Source organism: Stenella coeruleoalba (genome assembly GCF_951394435.1).
Source record: "Stenella coeruleoalba genome assembly, chromosome: 1".
Classification (NCBI taxonomy): Eukaryota; Metazoa; Chordata; class Mammalia; order Artiodactyla; family Delphinidae; genus Stenella; species Stenella coeruleoalba.
Genome location: NC_137169.1, coordinates 26,659,169 through 26,678,138, shown reverse-complemented (window position 1 = coordinate 26,678,138; position 18,970 = coordinate 26,659,169). Strand labels below are relative to the sequence as shown.

The following is an 18,970-nucleotide window of genomic DNA, read 5'->3' as shown; positions in this document are numbered from 1 at the left end:
CCCCCAATGATTCATGTCCTTGCCACATGCGACACACAGTTACCCCTTCCCAAGGCCCCCAAAAGCCTCATCCCGTGAAAGCATCAGCACAAAGTCCAGAATCTCACCATCTAAATCAAGTTCAAGTGTGGTTGAGGCTCTTGGGTGTAGTTCCTTGAGTACAGGTCCTAGAGTGCTGTAACTCTGGATCGGTAGCTCTGCAAAACTAGACAGACAAGTTCTCTGTCCCCACTCACCTGACATACAGTGGTGGGATAGGTACAGGGTAATGGCTCTAGACATTCTTATTCAAAATGGGGGACAATGTGGGGCAGAAAAAAGTTCCTGGCCCATAACAATTCTGAAATCCATCCAGGAATATATTGGAAGTTTCTTGATTAGTTTTAAAATCTGGGAATATTTAACTGCACCTTCTGAGTTCTTGGTTTCTCCCTCTGAGTCTTCCTTTTTTTTTTTCTTCATGAAAGGAAGTACATGTTTGAAGCTGACTTTTCTTCAGCCTGCTTCCTGCTGAGAATTTTGGGAGGCCAGTGACCTTTTTTGTTTTGTACTGTCTCTGTCCTTTTTAGTCCAAGCTGACAGTGTTCCTTCTGATAATAGTTTTCTCCAAAACTTTGTGGGTCTTCTGTAAATTTCATCGAGAGCCGCTCTCTTACACAAAAGCCACAACCACAGATTTCTTTGAACTAAACTTCTCTACCTTGGGCTTCTGCTAAGAAGGTCAAGGGACGATGCTCATATGCTTCCCAGAGGCCCTATTGTTTGATCTTGGGGATCTGTAAGGCCCACCCTAATCTCTCTAAAGGGCCTTTATGTGGCTGAATAATACTACAGTCCTTTGATCTTTCCTAGGTCTTAGCCAAAGGCTGCACAGTCACACCCTCGGCTTTATCTCCAGACCACCTTTTCTCAACACTGCTCAAAGCCATCTCTTAATTTTAGCATCCTTTGCTGTCTTGGGAGGCTGAGAACTTTCCAAACTATGAAGTCTGGCTCCTTTTCAACCACCTTTCCCTCAATTTATCTCTCTTCTCACATAAGCAGCAAGAAGAAACCAGCCAGTACCTTCAACCCTTTGCTTGGACACCTCCTTAGCTAGATCACAAAGTTGATTCGGGGCATGTCCTGCCTTCCATATCCCTGCAGACGACATTGTCGCTAAACTTTCTTCCACTGCATAACAAGGATCCCTTTCTTCCAGTTTCCAGTAACATGTTCTCACTTCCTTTTGAACCTTCACCAGCAACATCCTCAAAGTCCAGGCTTCTCTAACAAGGTCTTCAGAATACTCCCAGCCTCTACCCACAGCCTGGTTCCAAAGACATCTCACTTTTTTAGATATTTTTCATGGCACTATCCCCCTCTTGATACCAAAATCTGTATCCATTATCTATTTCAGTTTGTAACAAATTATCCCAAACCTCAGTGCCATGAAACCACATCTATCACCTTAGTTGCTACGGGGCAGGAATCAGGTACGGCTTAGCCGGGCCTGTCATAAAGTTGCAATAAAAGTGTCTGCTTCCAGGCTTACTCACGGTTGCTGGCAGGATTCAGATCCTTGCCAGCTGTTTGAGGGCCTCAGTTCCTTGCTGGGCATTGACCAGAAGCCACCCTCAATTCCTTGCCATGTGGGCCTCTCTACAGGGTGGCTTTCAACATGTCGGTTTGCTCTGAGCAAAAGCGAGAAAGAGACAGAGCAAGAGAGAGACTTTCGTAGCCTAGTCCCTTCCGAAGCAGAGACATCCTGTCACTTCGGCCCTATTCTGTGCATTAGAAGGAAGTCATTAGGTCCAGCCCACACTCAAAGGGAGGAATCACACAAGGGTGTGAATCCCAGAAGGCCTGGTTCACTGGGAGCCATTTCAGAAGCTGAGTGTGGGCGACAGTGCAACTCGTGAGGCAGCAGTGGCCTGATTATCCTGTGTCAGACTCCCGTAGTGAGGGGCAACCACTGAAATGTTTCACTGCTGACGGGGAGGAGTCTTCACATATCGCTCAGCCAGCTGGAGCAGAGAAAGGACTGGAAAGGGAGCAACAAGTAGGGGGAGCTGTTGCAAGGCAACTGTTACAAGGGGGTGGCCGCAGAGGGACGCTCAGTACCTCACTGCTGATCCACCCAGAGGTCAAGGCCGGTCTGCAGGGTCACATGACCCCCTTTTGGCCTCTGGCCAGGCTCTTTCTCCTGCTTGAACTGCCTTTGTGTGTGTTGTTCTCTCCTCCTTTGAAGCACCCCTTAGAGACCAGGGCAGGCACCCCTGTCTGCTGGGCACTTCTGACACATCAGACTTCATTTACAAGGATGTCCCAGACATTTCGTTTATCATCCCGCACACCTGGAGGGCAGGTATTGTTTGTGGGCATGTGATTAGAGGTGCATGACGAGACACAAAGGTGCCAGGGCTTTGTGACTTCACCCTGGTGACCTCACCCTGGCCAGGGGCCTGGTCCTCAGTCTTATAGGCCCAGAAACTGGACCTTTTTGTCCCCAAACATGCTTTAGTGGAGGCTGAAATCAACTCTAAGATCCCAGTGATGCTGTGTGGCCCAGATGCTAATCGATTGTTTGCAACTGGGATCGACTCCTCCGTTGGGATTTGGGGGAAGCCCCCCCAAATCAATAAACAAACAGACAAATAAATACTCCTTTGTCAAGTTCAGAATCAGTTGGCAGATGAAAGAGAAAGACAGATGAGGATGAACCTTTCACCTTTATCGCTGATGAACTGGTTGGAGAGCAGACCTGGGCACACTTTGCAGCTGGGATTGGCTGGGGGAGGAGGGAAGAGCAGGCCAGCGCTTCCTCTCTCTCAACCTACTAGGCAGATCAGTGATGCCTCCTCTTCAGAGTAAATGCCAGGGCTGCGCGAGGAGAAAGGACTCCTCTGTGGTCCTGGGACCAGCAGCATCAGTACCACCTGGGAACTTTTAGAAATGCAGATTATTATCCTAATGCAAATTAGGCCCAACTCCCAGAAGAATTGAATCAAACTCCAGGGGTGGGGCCCAGCATTCTGTATCTTAATAAGGTCTGAGGTGTTTCTAATGCAGCCTCAAAGTTGAGAACCACTGTGGGAGCTGCTCCACATGGAAATCTGAGGCCTGGGAAGCAGTGCGCTCCTGGAATATTTTGCCACCCGTGCCTGTCCTTCCCCCCATCTCTGGGAAAACAGATCACAGGGAGAGACGTTTCACAGCTTCCACATTTGACTTTTAGCTTACAGCTGCTCCCAGGAGGACCAAGTGGAGCTTCCTGATTATCTCCCCTCCAAAAGGGAAGAAGGTCATGGATTTGGTATTCGCTAGCCTTGCTCTTTCTCTTGCAGACCTGGGAGGCGCTAGCATCCCCTTATTGGCCTTGGTAGTCTTTGAAGACGCTAGAATGACCATTAACCAGAAGTGGAAATGGAAGCACATGGATCCCCTGCAGAAAAGCCTCTTTGGCTCCCATAGCCCTTAGGTTTCAAAATAAACTCCTTGCCAAGGCCTGTCCTCTCCAACTGCATCTCAGCCACTCACTCACCCCTCCAGTCATTCTAGCCTCCCTCTGTGTAATATGCCAAGCTCACTCCTGCCTCAGGATCTTTGCACTTGCTGTCCTACTACTTGAACAACTCTTCCCTAAGGCCTTGGAAGGCCTGGCTCCTTCTCGTCCTTTAAATCAAAACCCAAATGTCATCTTCCCTGACCACCCATTTAAAGCGCCCTCAACCCCACTTGTCATTGTTTATCTCATTAGCCCGGTTTATTTTCTTCAGAGCACTTGACACTATCAAAAAATGACCTGGTGTGTTTATTTGTTGACTTGTTTATTTATAAGAGATCAGGGGCCTCGCTGCCTCCCTGGTAGTAGAACAGTTTCTGGTACGTTGCAGGCTTAAGATCGACATGAATATTTGCTGAATAAATGAACACAGGAAAAGGCTCCGGGAGAGAAGGGTCAGAGTGGAGTGATTCAGGCATTAAGACAACCATGGGCCCAAAGACTCAGCCTCCTTCTTCCCCAGGGCAGGGGCCCCTGAGCCCAGCCGAGTGGGTCTGCGTGGAATGCTGGTACCGCACCAGGTTTTCTGCCTGCTTTTCCTCTCGCCCATTATCTTAGACCCAGGCTCCCCCTACTTCTCCTCCTCCCCTCCTTCCCCCTTCACTGTCATTACATTACAGTCATCAGAAGCCAGCAGATTCACAGCCTCCTGTCAGCTTTTTCATAAAGGACTGTTAATAGAGTTAGTTTTCAGCGGGGGCGCTGCAAACTGTTGTCAAAACTCTGACTTAGCCACCCACATTCACGTAATTAATCACAGAGGAATCCAGAAAAGAGTGGCGTGAGGGCTGGGGTCCAGCTGTGTGGGGGCCCTCTTCCCAGAGGGGACTGTCATGTAACACACAGCCGCTGCCCACCAAGAGCCAGGCTGGAAACAAGACAGCCTCCCTGGAACCACTGCAGAGTACAAGTCAGGATCTAATTAGCACTGGGGGGCGTCCGCCACCTTCCAGAGGTTGGTAGCAAAGGAAAAGAAATTAAACAGGTGGGGTAGAGGCTGGAGGGAGAAAGAAAGTTAAAGATGGTTTATTTTAAGATGACAAGGAAGCCGGCATTTATTGAGTACTGTATTAGTTATCTATTGCTGTGTAGCCCATTACCACAAACTTGTTGGCTTAAAACAACACATGTTCATTATCTCCTCATTTCTCTGGGTCCGAATCCGGTAACAGCTTAGCTGGGTCCACCACTTGAGGTCTCACAAGGCTGCAATCAGGGTGTCAACCAGGGCTGAGTTCTCATGTGGAGGCTCAGCTGGGGAAGGATACACTTCCCTGCTCACGTGGTTGCTGCAGCACTTAGTTTCTTGTGTCTGTAGGACTGAGAGCTTTGGTTTTTTCCTGGCTCTTGGTCCGAGGCACCTTCAACTCCTAGAGATTCCCCACAGTTCCTTGCCACGTGGGCTTTCCCAGCTTGGCCACTTACTTCATCAAGCCAGCAGGAAGAATCTCTATAGAGCAAATCCACCAGCAAGATAGAGTTTTATATACCATGGTGTAATCACAGAGGAAATCACGTCCCATCTCCCCTGCCCTATTCTGTTGGTTAAAGGCAAGTCACAGGGGAACTTCCCTGGCGGTCCAGTGGTTAAGACTCCATGCTTCCACTACAGGGGGCGCAGGTTCGACCCCTGGTCGGGGAACTAAGATCCCGCATGCCGTGTGGTGCGGCCAAAAAAGGAAAAAAACAAGGGAAGTCACAGATTCTGCCCACATTTAATGGGAGGGGGGTCGTACCAGGGTGTGAACACCAGGAGGGGGAAATCATAGGACAGCCGCCCTAGAGGGTCAACCACAGTACCTTTTATGTGCTAAGGACCGTGCCAAATGCTTTTGCGTGTGTTACATCATTTAATCACTAAAACAACCTGAGGGGCAGGCATCATCCCCTTTGCACAGATGAGAAACCTGAGACAGAGGAACGAGAACTTACTTGCCCAAGGTCCTGCCAGTGATCAGAACCACTTGTGTCAGGACAGCAAGCTTACAGGCTGGAGGGTCAGCATCTTTACAGGAGGAGCAAGGGCCCGAGGTTGGTGGGGAAGAGGATAGTGAGAGGGTTCTGGCTATGAGGCGTGAGACCAGGAGGGAAGATGGCTGTGGATGACACGTTGAGAAGGAAGAAAACCGACAGTGCTTCGTTTGATGATCTCTGTATTCTCAATGAAGCAGGAAATGAGGGTGTCTCCTGAGAGATTGGAGGTTGGGCTGGAGGGGAAGCAGAGACAAGTTGGAACAGCACCTGTGGGGAATGGGAGAGGGGGAACAGGAATCCGGCCAACATAAGTACAAGGTTGCCGAGGAGCGTAAAGCTGCTTCCTCCATGAAGACTTCAGCAGTTGCCTTGGTAGGTGGTACTCGCTCCCACCCCCAGCTCTTTGTGCAGTCTACACTCTCCTCAGGCCTTGTAGGACTGTGGTTCGTGCCCGTGTCCATCCCTCTCGTCAGGGCAGGAACCTAACAGTAGACCACATTGGGCCTCCTGGTACCCAGCACAGGGTCTGGCGCGTGGGAGCCCTTCGTAAATGGCCTTGGTTCCAGACCCTGAATTTCTAAATCACTCCACGCTATTACCTCTCACCCCCTAAAGGCTGACCAAGTTCTAAAAGGCTATTCAAAACTACATATTTTTATTTTTGTTCCAAAAGTAAAATTTGAAACCACAGCAGGCTACAGAGATGCAGATCCCTCAGGGAATAGGGGTTTAGAGCTGGAATTGAGGAAGTCTTTTGCATGCAGAACGTGGTGACCAAAAATTTTGCATTTGGGCCCAGTCTCTTTGATATCAGAAGTCAAGGGCCATTTCAGAATATTCCATATCAATCTAGATTGGTGTGAAACATTGCCCACAGTGTATTATTGCCTGAAAAATACAGTCATAGTAGATGGAACAATCCCATTTGTATCAAATGACAAGTTTTGACTCATTTTAAGTGACAGAAAACCGAACTCAAACTATCTTAGACAAAATCCAAAACGTGTGGGCTTATCTTCAATGAAAAGTCCGGGATGCCAAAGGGACTAACATTTTGGCCTGAGAATGAGGCAGATGGCTGCCAACAGCCCCCAGGGCCGCATCCTCCCCTAGGATTCCTTACACCAGTCCTGAGGTCTACTCTGATTGGACCAACTTGGGTCACATGACCGTCACTGAGCCAATCACTGTAGCCAGGGGGATTCCATCTGATCCAGCCTTGGTCAGGATGGAGTCGGTGTTCTGTGAGCAGGAGAAAAGGAATGGATGCTGCGGTGGTCATACAGGCAGCAAATGTCCACTCTGTGTTGTGCTTACGTCCACAGAAAAATGACCGGGGAGATGCTCACCAAAATGTCAAGAAAAGGGTTCTCTCCAAGTTACAGTACTTGGGGCAGAGTCAGATGCCTCTTTTTATAAAATCAGCCCCATGCTTCATCCTAGTGACCACCACTGGAGTCTCATCCTGACCCACTAATAGTATCTAAGCCTTGCTGGAGGACCAGTTCTGGAATCCCTGGAGACACTGAGTCCCCTAAGGCCCACCTCAACTCGTTTCCCAGCCTCTGCTGGGGCCTGAATTGGGAGCCTGACCTGGACTCCAGGCCTTTTGCCCTCCTGGCGAGGAGGGTGGCAGGGCTGGCGTTTGCTCACTTCACCCTGAGTAGGGTCCTCCACCCTGGAGAACCACTTGGGACCAGGATGCTCCCACCCCCAGGACTCCTAGCTTCTTTACACCTGGAGATCCCCACCCCACCCTGCCTGCGCAAGCCGAGCCCGGTAAGTACGGACCACACACTCTTCAGACTCTTGTCCCAAAGCCAGCCCCTCCTGGGATCAGTTTCCAAACCCTGATCTCAGCTCCACCATGCCACTCACTTGTTGCCCAAAGCGGCAGCAATGGCCCCCCTAACGCTACACAAGAGACCAGGGACAGGCAGTACCGGAGAATGGCATTTTATTTCTAATTGGATCCATCAGTTGCGTCTGACAGTTTCTTTGAACCGTCTGCGCCGGTTCTTAGCCGACCTTTGGAGGCTCTTCTTCCTGGCCTTACGGTAGATGCCCAGTTCCTCTTGGTACTTTGCTCTCAGGAAAGCTGCCCTTTGTTCATAGGGCTGCTTGTCGTAGGCTGTCATTGCTGACCACATCTTCCCCGAGGCCTTTGCCACCTGCACTACTGACCAGTTTGGATTCTCCCACTTGAGCTGGGCGTAGTGGTCTTGGCAGAAGAGTAGGAAGGACGATGGAGGTCGTCTGGGTGCGCCGGGGTCCCGCTTTCTCTTCTTCTTCCTGCCAGGGTAATTCATCATCTCCTCCTGGTATCGGGCTTTGTCGAGCTTAGCCAGGGCTTCATATTTGGCCTTTTCGTGCTTTGAGATAGACCTCCATTTCTCCGAACACTTTCTAGAGAACTCTTTAAAGCCAAGGTGGGTGTTTGGCTTCTGCTCCATGAACTTGTTTCTGTAATCCAGCAAAAAGTGGATATAAGAAGAGACATTTGCCTTGGGCCTTAGCTGGACTTCTCTTCCCATGTTCGTAAGATCATTTTATTTTCTGCATCTAGTAACTCAGACGGCAGAGACTTTTGTCTGCCACACTCCAGGAGCAATTAGAAGGTGCTCTGCTGGTGGTGAATGTTTCTCTCTGTAAGAGCTGCAGGCAGGGGTCCCCTTTTCAGTGGTGGTGACATTGTTGGGTCAGAGGGGATTGTGACATCACTCACAAGTTGGCCACTCCAGGCCAGTGCTGGTGGCATTTGCATACAGGTGCTCTTACTGGTTGGCTACTTGGCGATCACATTTTGCTTCTCGTGAAAGATAATGGTTCATGCAGAGAAGGCTCTGGAGCGGTACCCGCCCCCCCGGAATGTTTCTCCTTGGTTTCCTGGAGGCAGTGGGCTTTGCTCAGTTGGGGAGCTTTCCATCCCTCGGATGTAGTAACAAGCCACGGGGTCTGCCATCCCCGCCGTACGATTGTCAAGATGCCGCCTCATCCCTTCCAAAGACAGGTTGGAAATAATGAACACGAGGAGGTGGATGGCTCCAGAGCTGTCATGATGAAATGTGAAGTCTTTCTGTTTGCCTTGAACAGTGGCAGCTCATCCTGTACAAAGAGTTTAGTAGTAACTCTAAAAATAATCAGGTGTGGCAGCTGTGACTCGGTTCCTGTCAGGACAAAGTCGTCTAATTTAAAACCCAAGCACTTGGCCTATACATCTGAACTCTTCATTTCTCTGAGGAAATTGGGGGTGGGGCGGAGGTTAGGGAAGACGGGAGGAGAACCTTAAGATTTTACTAATTACGCCTGAGTCCATGAAAATGAGGCAGAATCCTTGGCCTATCAGGAGGCCCCCCTGCCTTTATCCCGGGGGTCCCCCTTTCTTGGGGCTAGAGCACAGAGCCCTAGCAGCTTCACTCAAACGAGTCGGCCTCTGGCTTTTTGAGAAAAAAGTTGCAAATGTTCCGTCAGTCTTCCAGCTGGAGGGAAAAGAAAAGAAAAGTGTCATTTATGGACCTTTGGACATTGCGAAGTCCTTGCTTACCTGGTCGTGGAGTTGATACCACTCAGTGCTTGATGACAGAGCCAGGTTTACAGGACTGGAACACTGAGTCTCATTAACATAAAATTAACCTGTTTCAGGTAAAACAGCCACTAACAGGTTGGATCTGGATTTGAACCGATTTGCTGGACCGGAGCCTCTGCTTCATGCCACCTGCACAGAACAGCTGCCTGGGGGGCCTAGGGTCCGGGTGCGTGGCCTCAGCAGCTGAGCTGAGTCTGACACTGAAACTTGCCTGAGGCTAGACCACATTTTGAATTTTGGCCAAGGCCATTTCCAAGGCTCCACAACCGATTTCACCTTCCATCTTACATAAAAGAAAGATGGATATTGACTAGAGTCTCCAAGCCTGAATTCTAGTCCCAGCTCGCCACGAGGCGGCTGGGCTACCCAAGCCAGTCCCTTCCTTCCTGTAAGCCTATGATGTTTCATCTATGAAATCAGTGATGTGGAATCAGTGTTCCACGGGCCAGGAAAGACCCTCGCGGTGACATGATGTAGTTCCGTGGCCGGACTGGGGAGCCCGTGAGATACCAGATGCCAGGTCAGGGTGTCCGGGCCAGCGGTGGGGGCAGAGAGGTCTGGCCAGTGGGAACAGTTTAATCTGGGGACACTTCTCAGCCTAGGGAGCTTTTTGCCGCTAGGGTTCTTTGTCCCACGGTGGCCAGAGGTTGGCTCGTCTGTCTGTTAGACTTGAGCTGGGCTAACAAGATGAATGAGACACAGCTCCTTCCTGGGCTAGAAGGCTGGGTTGTGAGGAGGAACCTGCGTAACATCCAGACGTGATAATCAGCTTTAGCTCAGACTCACAAAACGCCCAGCAGCTTCTCTGTGCCTCTGTTCACAACCTTCTGCCCCCTCTTAGGACGATAAGGTCCAGGAACATTAACTCCATGAGAGCCACCCGGAGCCTAGCAGATCTAGGAAGGGAAGACAGTTAAGGTGAAACCTATGACAGTCCTTTGGTGTTGGGGCCACATTCCCGACTTGGCGGGGTGAAGCGGGGCACCCCTTTGTCTAGTGGAGCTGCGGGAGAAGTAAATACACCAGACTTTCTAAATCGATGCTGTGTGCGCTGGCATCTGAGGTTTGCTCCTTTCCATCCTTCCCCAGCATGCTCCCTGTCCTGGGAAGCTGACCCATGTGGACCACATCAGTGGCTCCTATGCTCTCCGGCTTCCACTTCAGTTTGACCAATGGGGACCCCAACAGGACATCAGGGAGGGAGGGAGGGAGGTGAGGTCAAGGCAGTTACTCTCTGGCTCCCTCCCCGCGGGATTGCCTGGAACTGGCTCCCCAGCCCCAGGGAGGCTGAAAGCCCCATCTCCTCTTAAGGCATCCTCTGGAAATGACTCTCCTTCCAGGTTCCCTCTCCTTGTCGCCCCTGCTGAGGGTGGTAAGAGCTCCACCTTTACTAGCCTCTGAGGATTCAGCTGTCCCTTGTGGCTTTCCAACACCTTGCCCATCCCTCTGTAAATAGCCTCTTTGTTAAACACTCCTCAGATTATTCTAATTCGAGTGGCCATCTGTTTCCTGCTGGGACCCCGACCAGTGTGCTGTGTTTCTAACCTTCCAGCGTGAACAGCGGAGGTTTCACAGCGGAGGTGGATAAATAAAGCAAGTGTGGGCATCCATCCAAAGCAGAAGGGTATCGAGCTTCTGGAGGCCTGAGCGCTGGGCAGTCACACGGCCCAGAGGGGCCTGCAGGGGCCGGTGTGCCTGCCGGGCGGTGGCAGGACAAGGCCACGTGGCTTAGGAAGAAGTGTCTAATGTCCTTTGTACCATGAGATGACCTGCAGGCAGGGGTGCTGCTCTGGAGGTCCAGGTAGTAAACAGTGCAGGCTTTGTGGGCCGTGCATTTTCTGTTGCAAGTTCTCGGCTCTGCCATCATAGCTCAAAAGACAACACGTAAACGAACGAGTGGCTGTGCACCAGTGAAACTTCACAAACACAGGCGTTGGGTTGGGGCTCGTAAGCCTGCCCACCCCGGTCTAGAGATGTGAGTTCAGTATTTGCAGACTTTTGGATTGCAGTCTACAAGAAGAAACGAATTTTACACCGTAACCCATTTATGCACATGCACACTTCATAATAATAATTGATACAGTGCCTAACGTGTGCCTCTGTTCTAAGCACTTCACCCACATCAGCCCATCTAATCCTCGTGACAGCCCTGTGTGTGGGGTGCGAGTCAGGGCATGCTACTTTTATCCCCATTGTAAAGATGAGGTCTCTGAGCACATAAAGTTTGCAGAAACAGAAGTTTTACGAAACTATACCTACTATGTGTGTGACGTCCTCTTTTCTTCTCCATTCTATGCTGTCATAGTCTCCTCTATTTTTTTCTTTAAAATGCACCCCACGGTCTGAGCTTATGACCTGCAAATGGGTCACAATCCATGGGTGGATTTGGAAAACACTGTTTAGGCGGGTTGGGATGGACCCCCCCACACACACCTTGGAGGTGGTGAGAGCCTCTTTCTCGGCAGCGGTAACACCAACTCCTTATAGTGGAGGAAGGGGGCAGATACCACTGTAACCAAGGGATCAAAGCAAAGACTATCAGTAATAGGCCCCGCTGATATCACACACCCCCTTCGATGATGCGATAATAAGAGCATCTCACCCAGTGGTATTCTTCCCCCAAATCCATAACCCTGGTCTAATCGTGAGAAAATATTAGACCAACCCGAATTAAAGGTCAGTCTACAAAATACTTGACCAGTACAAAAGTCTCAAGGTCTTGAGAAAACAAGGAAAGCCTGAGAAGCCGACAGACTGGAGGAGACTCTGTAGACATGGTGCCCCCATGCAAGAGAAATGCTGGACTGGATCCTGGAGCAAAAAGGAGCCCTAGCGGGAAACCTGGGGAGATGCGATAAAGTCTTCCATCGAGCCAATATTAATGTACCGGTGCGGTTTCTTAGTTTTGCTACATGGATCATGGTTATGTAAGATGCTAATATTAAGGGAAGCTAGGGGAGGGGTATACAGGAAATTTCTATACTGTCTTTGCAATTCCATGCTCATTTCAAACTAAGTTTTTTTTAATCTCCCCAGCTGATGGGAGTGTGCACCCAGGGTTGAGGCACCCCACTTCTAATCCTTCTCCAGGAATCCTAGGGCAAATTTTATCCTCAATTGTAGCAGCATATGCTCCTGGCATATCATCTGTCACAGTGTTTCTCAAGTTTGGGGGCAGGCATCAAATTTGGGGAAATTTTTTAAATCCCAGGCCATAACAGCAACAACATGAGGAGAAGAAGTACATGGCAGGGGCACGTGATACACGCCGTGATGCTCTCTCCATCCCCCTGCTGCCCTTTCTCCTTTAGGGTGGGAATCAGTGCTGCACTTGACCTCGGAGCAAAGCATCTGTGGCACGTAGAAGAATGGCTCCACGAAGATGTCCACATCCTAGGCCCCAAAGCCCATGAATATGTTACCTTACATGGCAAAAGGAACTTCGCAGATATGATTATGTTAAAGATTTGGGGTTGGGAAGATTATCCTGGACTGTCTGAGTGGGGCTGATGTAATCACATGGGTCAATATCAGAGAAAGGTAGGAGTTTCAGAGTTAGAGATGGAGATATGATGACAGATGCAGAGGGTCAGAGTCAGAGAGAGATTTGAAGATGCTACACGGTTGGCTTTGAAGATACAGAAAGAGACCACAGGCCAAGAAAGGAAGGTAAGCACTAGAAGCCAGGAAAGGCAAGCCAACGGATTCACCCCTAGAGCCTCCGGAGAGAGTACAGCCCCACAGACACCTTGACCTTGGCACAGTGACACCCATTTGGGACTTCTGGCCTCCAGAACTGTCAGATAATTAATCTGTGTTGTTTTAAGCCACTACATTTGCAGTCATTTGTGAAAGCAGCAATAAGAAAGGAACACGGTATCCAACTGGTGGTCTGTAACTATTCCTGTGCAGTTCTTAACCCCTGCTTGTGTTAACAGCGATGAGGAATGTATGCCGCCGCTTAATGGATTACTGGAGGGGGTCGGGAGGACGACCTAGTCAATTTTACACACTTCACTCTCTCGCTGACTCATTAAGTCACTGATTCGCTCACCGGCTTACCAGTTAATTCACTCTTTTATACTTTCAGTTCATTCACTCGCTCACTCATCACTCATGTGCACACGTGTGCTCCCGCACACACACACATTTCAACCAGTAGCTGAGTTGCTGGAGCATTGCGGTTGCTGCTTTAATGGCCATCGGTAAGCCGTGTTGGAGGGATGGACACGTCTCAGGATTGGTGGTGGTAAGAGGCATCTGAAATTTCCTGGAAGCCAGACCGGTGGGGAAGACATGGTCATGAGCAGGGTTAGGCTCTTTGGCATGGACCTCATGCCAAGAAATGTTAGTCAGATGTGACCATGGTAGTTTAATACAAATGATGTTAATGCTTTAGGTAGATCACCTCCAGAAGCCTAGAGAGAGAGAGATTAATATGTCCAGGGCAGATGAGAAACGCTGGATTGGATCCTGGAACAAAAACTAGGGAACGTTAGCAGAAAAACTGGGGAAATGTGAATAAAGTCTTCCATTGAGCTAATGGTACAGTACCAATGTTGATTTCTTAGTTTTGATACATGGACCATGGTCATGTTAGATGCTAATATTAGGGGAAGCTGGGGGAGGGGTATACAGGAAATTTCTGTACTGTCTTTGCAACTCTGTTCTCATTTCACAGCAATGAGTGGCAGAGCCAGGCCTCAAACTCAGGTTGGTTTGACTCCAAAGTCTATGTGTTTAACCTCTACTGAGCGTCTAGGAACTCCCTTGGGGCCAAGGAGAAGGGGAAGCTGGCAAGGAACAAGGCCAAATACTGCAGGAGGAGAGCAGGTGGAAAGAGAGAAGGTGTCTGAATCTCAACACTTACCGGGTTCTGGGGAGACTTTTCCCATCTGGGTTGATCCTGATTCCAGATGCATCTGGTGAAGTTATCCCCAGGTCATAAGATGCCCCGAGTTCAGCATGTAGACTGACCCGGATGGCCCACTGAACCCCTCGGCAGGTACACACGGAGCCTGGGTCCACGCTCATGGGCAGAGGCTAGCCGAAGCCAAGTACGGGGTCAGCACCTAGCCCAGTGGGCTAGTGAACAGGTGGACAGGAAATGGGACAGATGATCAGGTGTAAGAATGGGGTCAGCATGCGGGGGACCAGGCATACGTGTTTACCTTTGGCAGGTTTACCTTTGGCAGAGGGGGAGAGGATGAGAGCTAGAGCAAGACCACCTCTGAGAAGATAACCCCCACAGCCAGCTGTGGGTACCCCTCACGGGCCTTGACAAAGCCCCTCCCTGACACCACAGACTAGGAAGAGTGGCCCCTGATCTTTCTGTCCAAACCCCTGCCTCTTTCAACCACAGTGGACATCTTTTATCTGCCTGGCACCCCTCCCTTCTTTCGAGCCCATTCCTTCTTTGGGAGAACTGTCCCCAGAACCAGTCATGGAGCTCTAGTAGGGGCCCATGCCCTCGGCCCCAGGTGTGGACACAACCCCAGCTAGACTAATCAGAGGCTCCCAGCGAGCTTTTCCTAATTGAACCCAAGGGAAGAGATCTTCGCTTTCTCTCTGGGGGTGAAGCTGGGAGAGTGAATCAGGGAGCTGCTAAGTATGGCCACAGTCCCAGCCTCTAGCGGCACCATCTGCAGTAGCGAGGATGAAGCCAGAGACGGAGCACAGCACAGACGGACCCAGAGACGGGCCTGCGGCATCTGAGTCCCTGGGTCTAGTCATCCCCGGGCAGCTGCATCGTGACTGTGGCAGCAGGTAATTTCTTCTCTACTCCATGCCGATTTAATCAGGGTTTCCGCCACTTGAAACCACGAATATAAGACGTTAACTTAGATGTGCTGGGGGTGAGTGATATAAGACAGGAACTCTCCCCTCCCCCATTTCCAAGTCTTCCTTCCTGTCTCTCTCCTCTCCCCTCTGCTTGTGTTGGCTCCACCGTGCTAACGGCGGGGTCTCTGGTGTGTTGTTCAGGTAGCGTACAGACAGCACTGGCACGTGGTGGGCCCTCCAGAACAGCGAATGCTTCTTGAGCACTTGCTATGTGCCAAGCCCTGTGCTCAGAGCTTGTAAACCCACTATCTCGCGTAAACCTCCTAGAGTTCTATGAGGTGCGTGCTGTTGTTACCCATATTAACTACGTGGGGAGACCGAGGTGCAAAGCAGGCCAGTTACCTGCCCAAAGTTAGACAGCTGGGAAGTGTAGAGCCAAGACTTGCACCTAGGCAGGTGCCTTCCAGGGCCCATGTGCTTAATCTCTGCCCCAGACTGCTTTGGATTCAGTAAAGGTTAGATCCTTTGCCCACGAGTTTCCCTTGCTGCACGGAGCTCTGACATGACCAGGAATGATGGCTGCTGTGTCTTAAAGCCTCGGCAGGAGTTTATGAGCATCCCTGCAGCACCTTGAATCATCATAGTCACACTATGAGATGCACCCTGGGGCGAGAGAGGCTCAGAGAGGGAAAGCAGCCTCCCCAGGTCACAGAGCCCATGGATGTGGAGGCAGGATGGGAATCCGGCTCCATCTGACTGTACGATAGCTTCCTCACTGACCTTAGCAACCCCGATCCCTGAGACGGTTTAACCCATTCATTCTCCAGCAGCCTGGGAGGTTCACTTCCTCAACCAGGGCTTCAGAGCTGCTGAACCGTCAGGCAGGGCCGGCTAGCTGCCTCCTGGAGGGGGAGGGGGAGGGGGAACGTTGAGGATGCTCAAACTCAGAATGGCAGTGGAGTGGCAGGCAAAGGCTGGCGTGGGAGGCTCCTCGATAAGCCATCTGCAAACATTTCCTCTGGATAAGAAGTATTATCCAGATTTAATCCCCAGAGGCCTCTGCAAGGCGTACATTGCCACCCTCCCTGGAATGGGGGCAGGTCCCTTCTCCGATTCTTGTTACAGTGACAGTTGGAAACTGGGCAAGGCTGAGTAAGCACGAGCCCGTGGAGGCCAGGCTGGGGCTGCCTGAGGGCGGGAAGGAAGGTGGCTGCCCAGTGTGCTGGCTGTGCTGGTGCCGCAGGGTGCCCTGCCCTTTCACCCCTGCACTATGCTCTCACCAGAGCGGATGCAGGCATCCTTATTTCCCCAGGGAAATGAGGCCACACTAGTCTGGGGTCTCCTTAATCCCTGTGTTCTCTGGAGGCTAGGGTTCAAGGCACTGATAAGATCCCATCTCCTCTCTTCTCAGACCTAAGCAAGGGAGTAAAATAGTTCACATTTGTGAGATACCTAACGTGTCAGGCACAGGCCTGGATGCGTTATGTGCAAGAGCACAGAATCCCATTGCACAGATGAAGAAACCGAGGCTCAGAGAATTCGTAGTACATGCCCACATTTCACAACTAGATAACAGTCAAGCCCAGATTCAAATACAGGCCTGTCTGATTTTAGAGACCTGGCCTTTAACCCTGACCTTCTTAAGCCTATTGCCTCTGTAGGAGAACAAGACAGGTGATGAACCAGGCAGGTGGTGTCTCCACCTAGACAGAGACCTGAGCCAGTAAGGGAAGAGTGTCCAGGTGGCGTGTGAGCACACCTTGGTCACGAGACTCCTGAGGCCAGCACCCTGTTCCCGGGTGAAGCCTGGTGGGGGTGGGCTTTGACATCTTCAGGCATGGGGACCATCAGGTCTGCAGGCTGGATCTCAGGTCTAATCTATGGCAACAGAGACTCGGGCTGGGGGCAGGGAACGGCCAGCTGAGGGCCCAGCAGCTGGTCGGGACCCAGACTGCTCTTAGATTCTGTCCCAGTCAGACTGGAGCGGGACCTGGAGGAGGATGGATCTTATAAGAGTGATGGGGTGGGGGGCAGGAACAGAGGTGGGAGAGATGATGCTGGGACACCCTTTTCCCAAATCTTCCGTGGGAGAGCTAGGCCTGTGAGGCCTTCTGTCAGTCACTGTGCGTGCACGGTCTCGTTAGGTGATTGGCCCAGCTTGGGTCACATGGCCGCCCCACTCCATTCAGCTGTGGCCTAGTGTCACGAGGCTGCCCCTTCCCAGAGCTGTGTGTCGAGGGAGGGAGACTGATCTTCAGAGGCTTCTAGCACTCAGAAAAGAGTAGAACTGCCTGATAGTTAGACCTGGAGACAGAAGAGGAGAGAGTTGGGCATCCCCTGAAAGGCTGTGGGGAAGCCACCACAAGCCCCCTCCCTGCCCAGAGCTTGGCCCCCAGCGCCAGTGCCCATCTCCAGACCCAACCCCATTCCCTTTAGCATCATGGGCACGGTCGCTCCACAGAGGCAGGACACCCCTCACTCAGCAGCCCTGCCCGCTGAGAAGCTGAGCTGGGAGTGGAAGGAACCAACGCGCCCCAAGCCACTCCCCAGACCTTCCCACTGTGTTTCCCCCAGCTCACAGCCCCAGGACATCGTGGTAACACTCTCATCCCGACAGCAAACACAGCCAGGAGCTCCGTCCCCCAGCCCTCCCGGGCTCAGACACACACCCTCCAGGGAGCAGTGCGTCTGGAGGACAAGCGTGTACCTGATGTAGTTTGTGTGGGTTCCCTGGAGCTCTCAGTTAGCCGAGCAGGGAAGAACGATGATAATTTGTCGAGTTTATTGAGTTGCTTCTGGGACAGAGGGAACATTTGCCCACGTTGATTATCAGACTCCACCGTCGCTGCACTGAGGCCACGTCACCATGAGAAGAGTTTCCCCAGAAGGTGCCAGCAGCCGCCCAGAACATGGGGAACAGAGTGAGGGCTGAGGGCCCAAGGGGCTGGGGCCGCGCGTCTTCACGGGAGGCCGGGATGGAGCCCCGTGTGGCCTCCGAGCCCCTCCCCGCTGTCCCCCAGGCTTCCCTGCTCACCTGCCTTTTCCTCTGCTCTCCCCACGTATGCCCTCTGCTTCCTCCCGCAGGACCTCATTCATCCGTTCATTTATTTCAGTGTTCCTTCTTCCCGTGAGCAGTATTTCTCGAGCCTTTCCCATGTGTCAGACACTCACAAGGTACTGAGGGAAGAACCAAACAAGAAAGGAACAGCTCCGGTCTTCAGGGAGCTCGCGGTTTGGTGGGGAAGCACATCCCTGCGCGATGCGTGATGAGACAAGCACTGGGATGGACCAAGTGTAAGGACTCTTTGCAAGAGAAAAGGAGGTACCAGGGAGAAGCCCACCTGGCTTCCGGGATCCAGTGGCTGTGAGACGACACAGGATGGATGAAAAGGAAGTCGCTAGAAGAAGGGTGGGGTGGGTCAAAGTGGACAGGGAGAGTTTGGCTGGGAGGTGAGTTCTTGATCTTCAGAAACATTCAGAACACACCTTGACTGACCATGTGTCCATAATGCTGGAGCTGGGATTCGTGCAGAGCCAGGCAGCAGACCTGGAAAGCCTCTGAAATTCTCAAGTATGATGTTAAGACTGGCTGTTTCCCACTCTTCCGATCTCAAAGGGGATAGCATTAGAAAAGATGCCCCACTGTTGAAAGCAAGACACTGTCATTTGCATGTTCGCTCATTCATTCATTCATTCATTCACAAAGCATGTGTCATAAAAGTGCTTTAACCGTCTCCCCCCACGCAGCTCCCTGGAGTAGCTGGCGCTCCCAGGCTTGATGGATCCTCCTGCCCGAGGCCCTGTGGCACTCAGCGCTGGCTGCCTGCGGGCTGTCTCCTTCCCCCACCCCCAATGCCTGTGCACTCCGTCCTCCCACCAGCTGAGCCTTGCACTTTCTGAGAATCAGATGGGTTCACTGCCAACTCTCTCAATACCAGTCATACTTGGTATTATAATTATGTGACTTATTAAACATCACATAAACTGATGAAATATGAGTGTGAAAGGAAGTATAGTTGCATGTCTGGAAACTAAATTGAATGCTTTGACATGGTTCCATGAAGGAGATGCTCTGAAAAGAATTG

At 51.2% G+C, this 18,970-nt stretch overlaps 2 protein-coding genes across 2 annotated transcripts in view; one reads left to right on the top strand and one right to left on the bottom strand.

Moving 5' to 3' along the window:
• The window catches only part of CSMD2 (CUB and Sushi multiple domains 2), a 668,360-nt gene that overhangs the window by 293,145 nt on the left and 356,245 nt on the right, over positions 1 to 18,970 (top strand). The gene's annotated exons all lie outside the window — the stretch shown is intronic.
• HMGB4 (high mobility group box 4) lies at positions 7,200 to 8,091 on the bottom strand. The gene has a single exon (XM_079924600.1). It carries the CDS (start codon positions 8,050 to 8,052, stop codon positions 7,495 to 7,497), a length of 558 nt encoding a protein of 185 aa, XP_079780726.1. The 5' UTR covers positions 8,053 to 8,091; the 3' UTR covers positions 7,200 to 7,494.

What these genes read in the sequence shown, in the direction of transcription:
- HMGB4 (XM_079924600.1), bottom strand. Translation starts at nt 8,052, where the DNA reads ATGGGAAGAGAAGTCCAGCTAAGGCCCAAGGCAAATGTCTCTTCTTAT.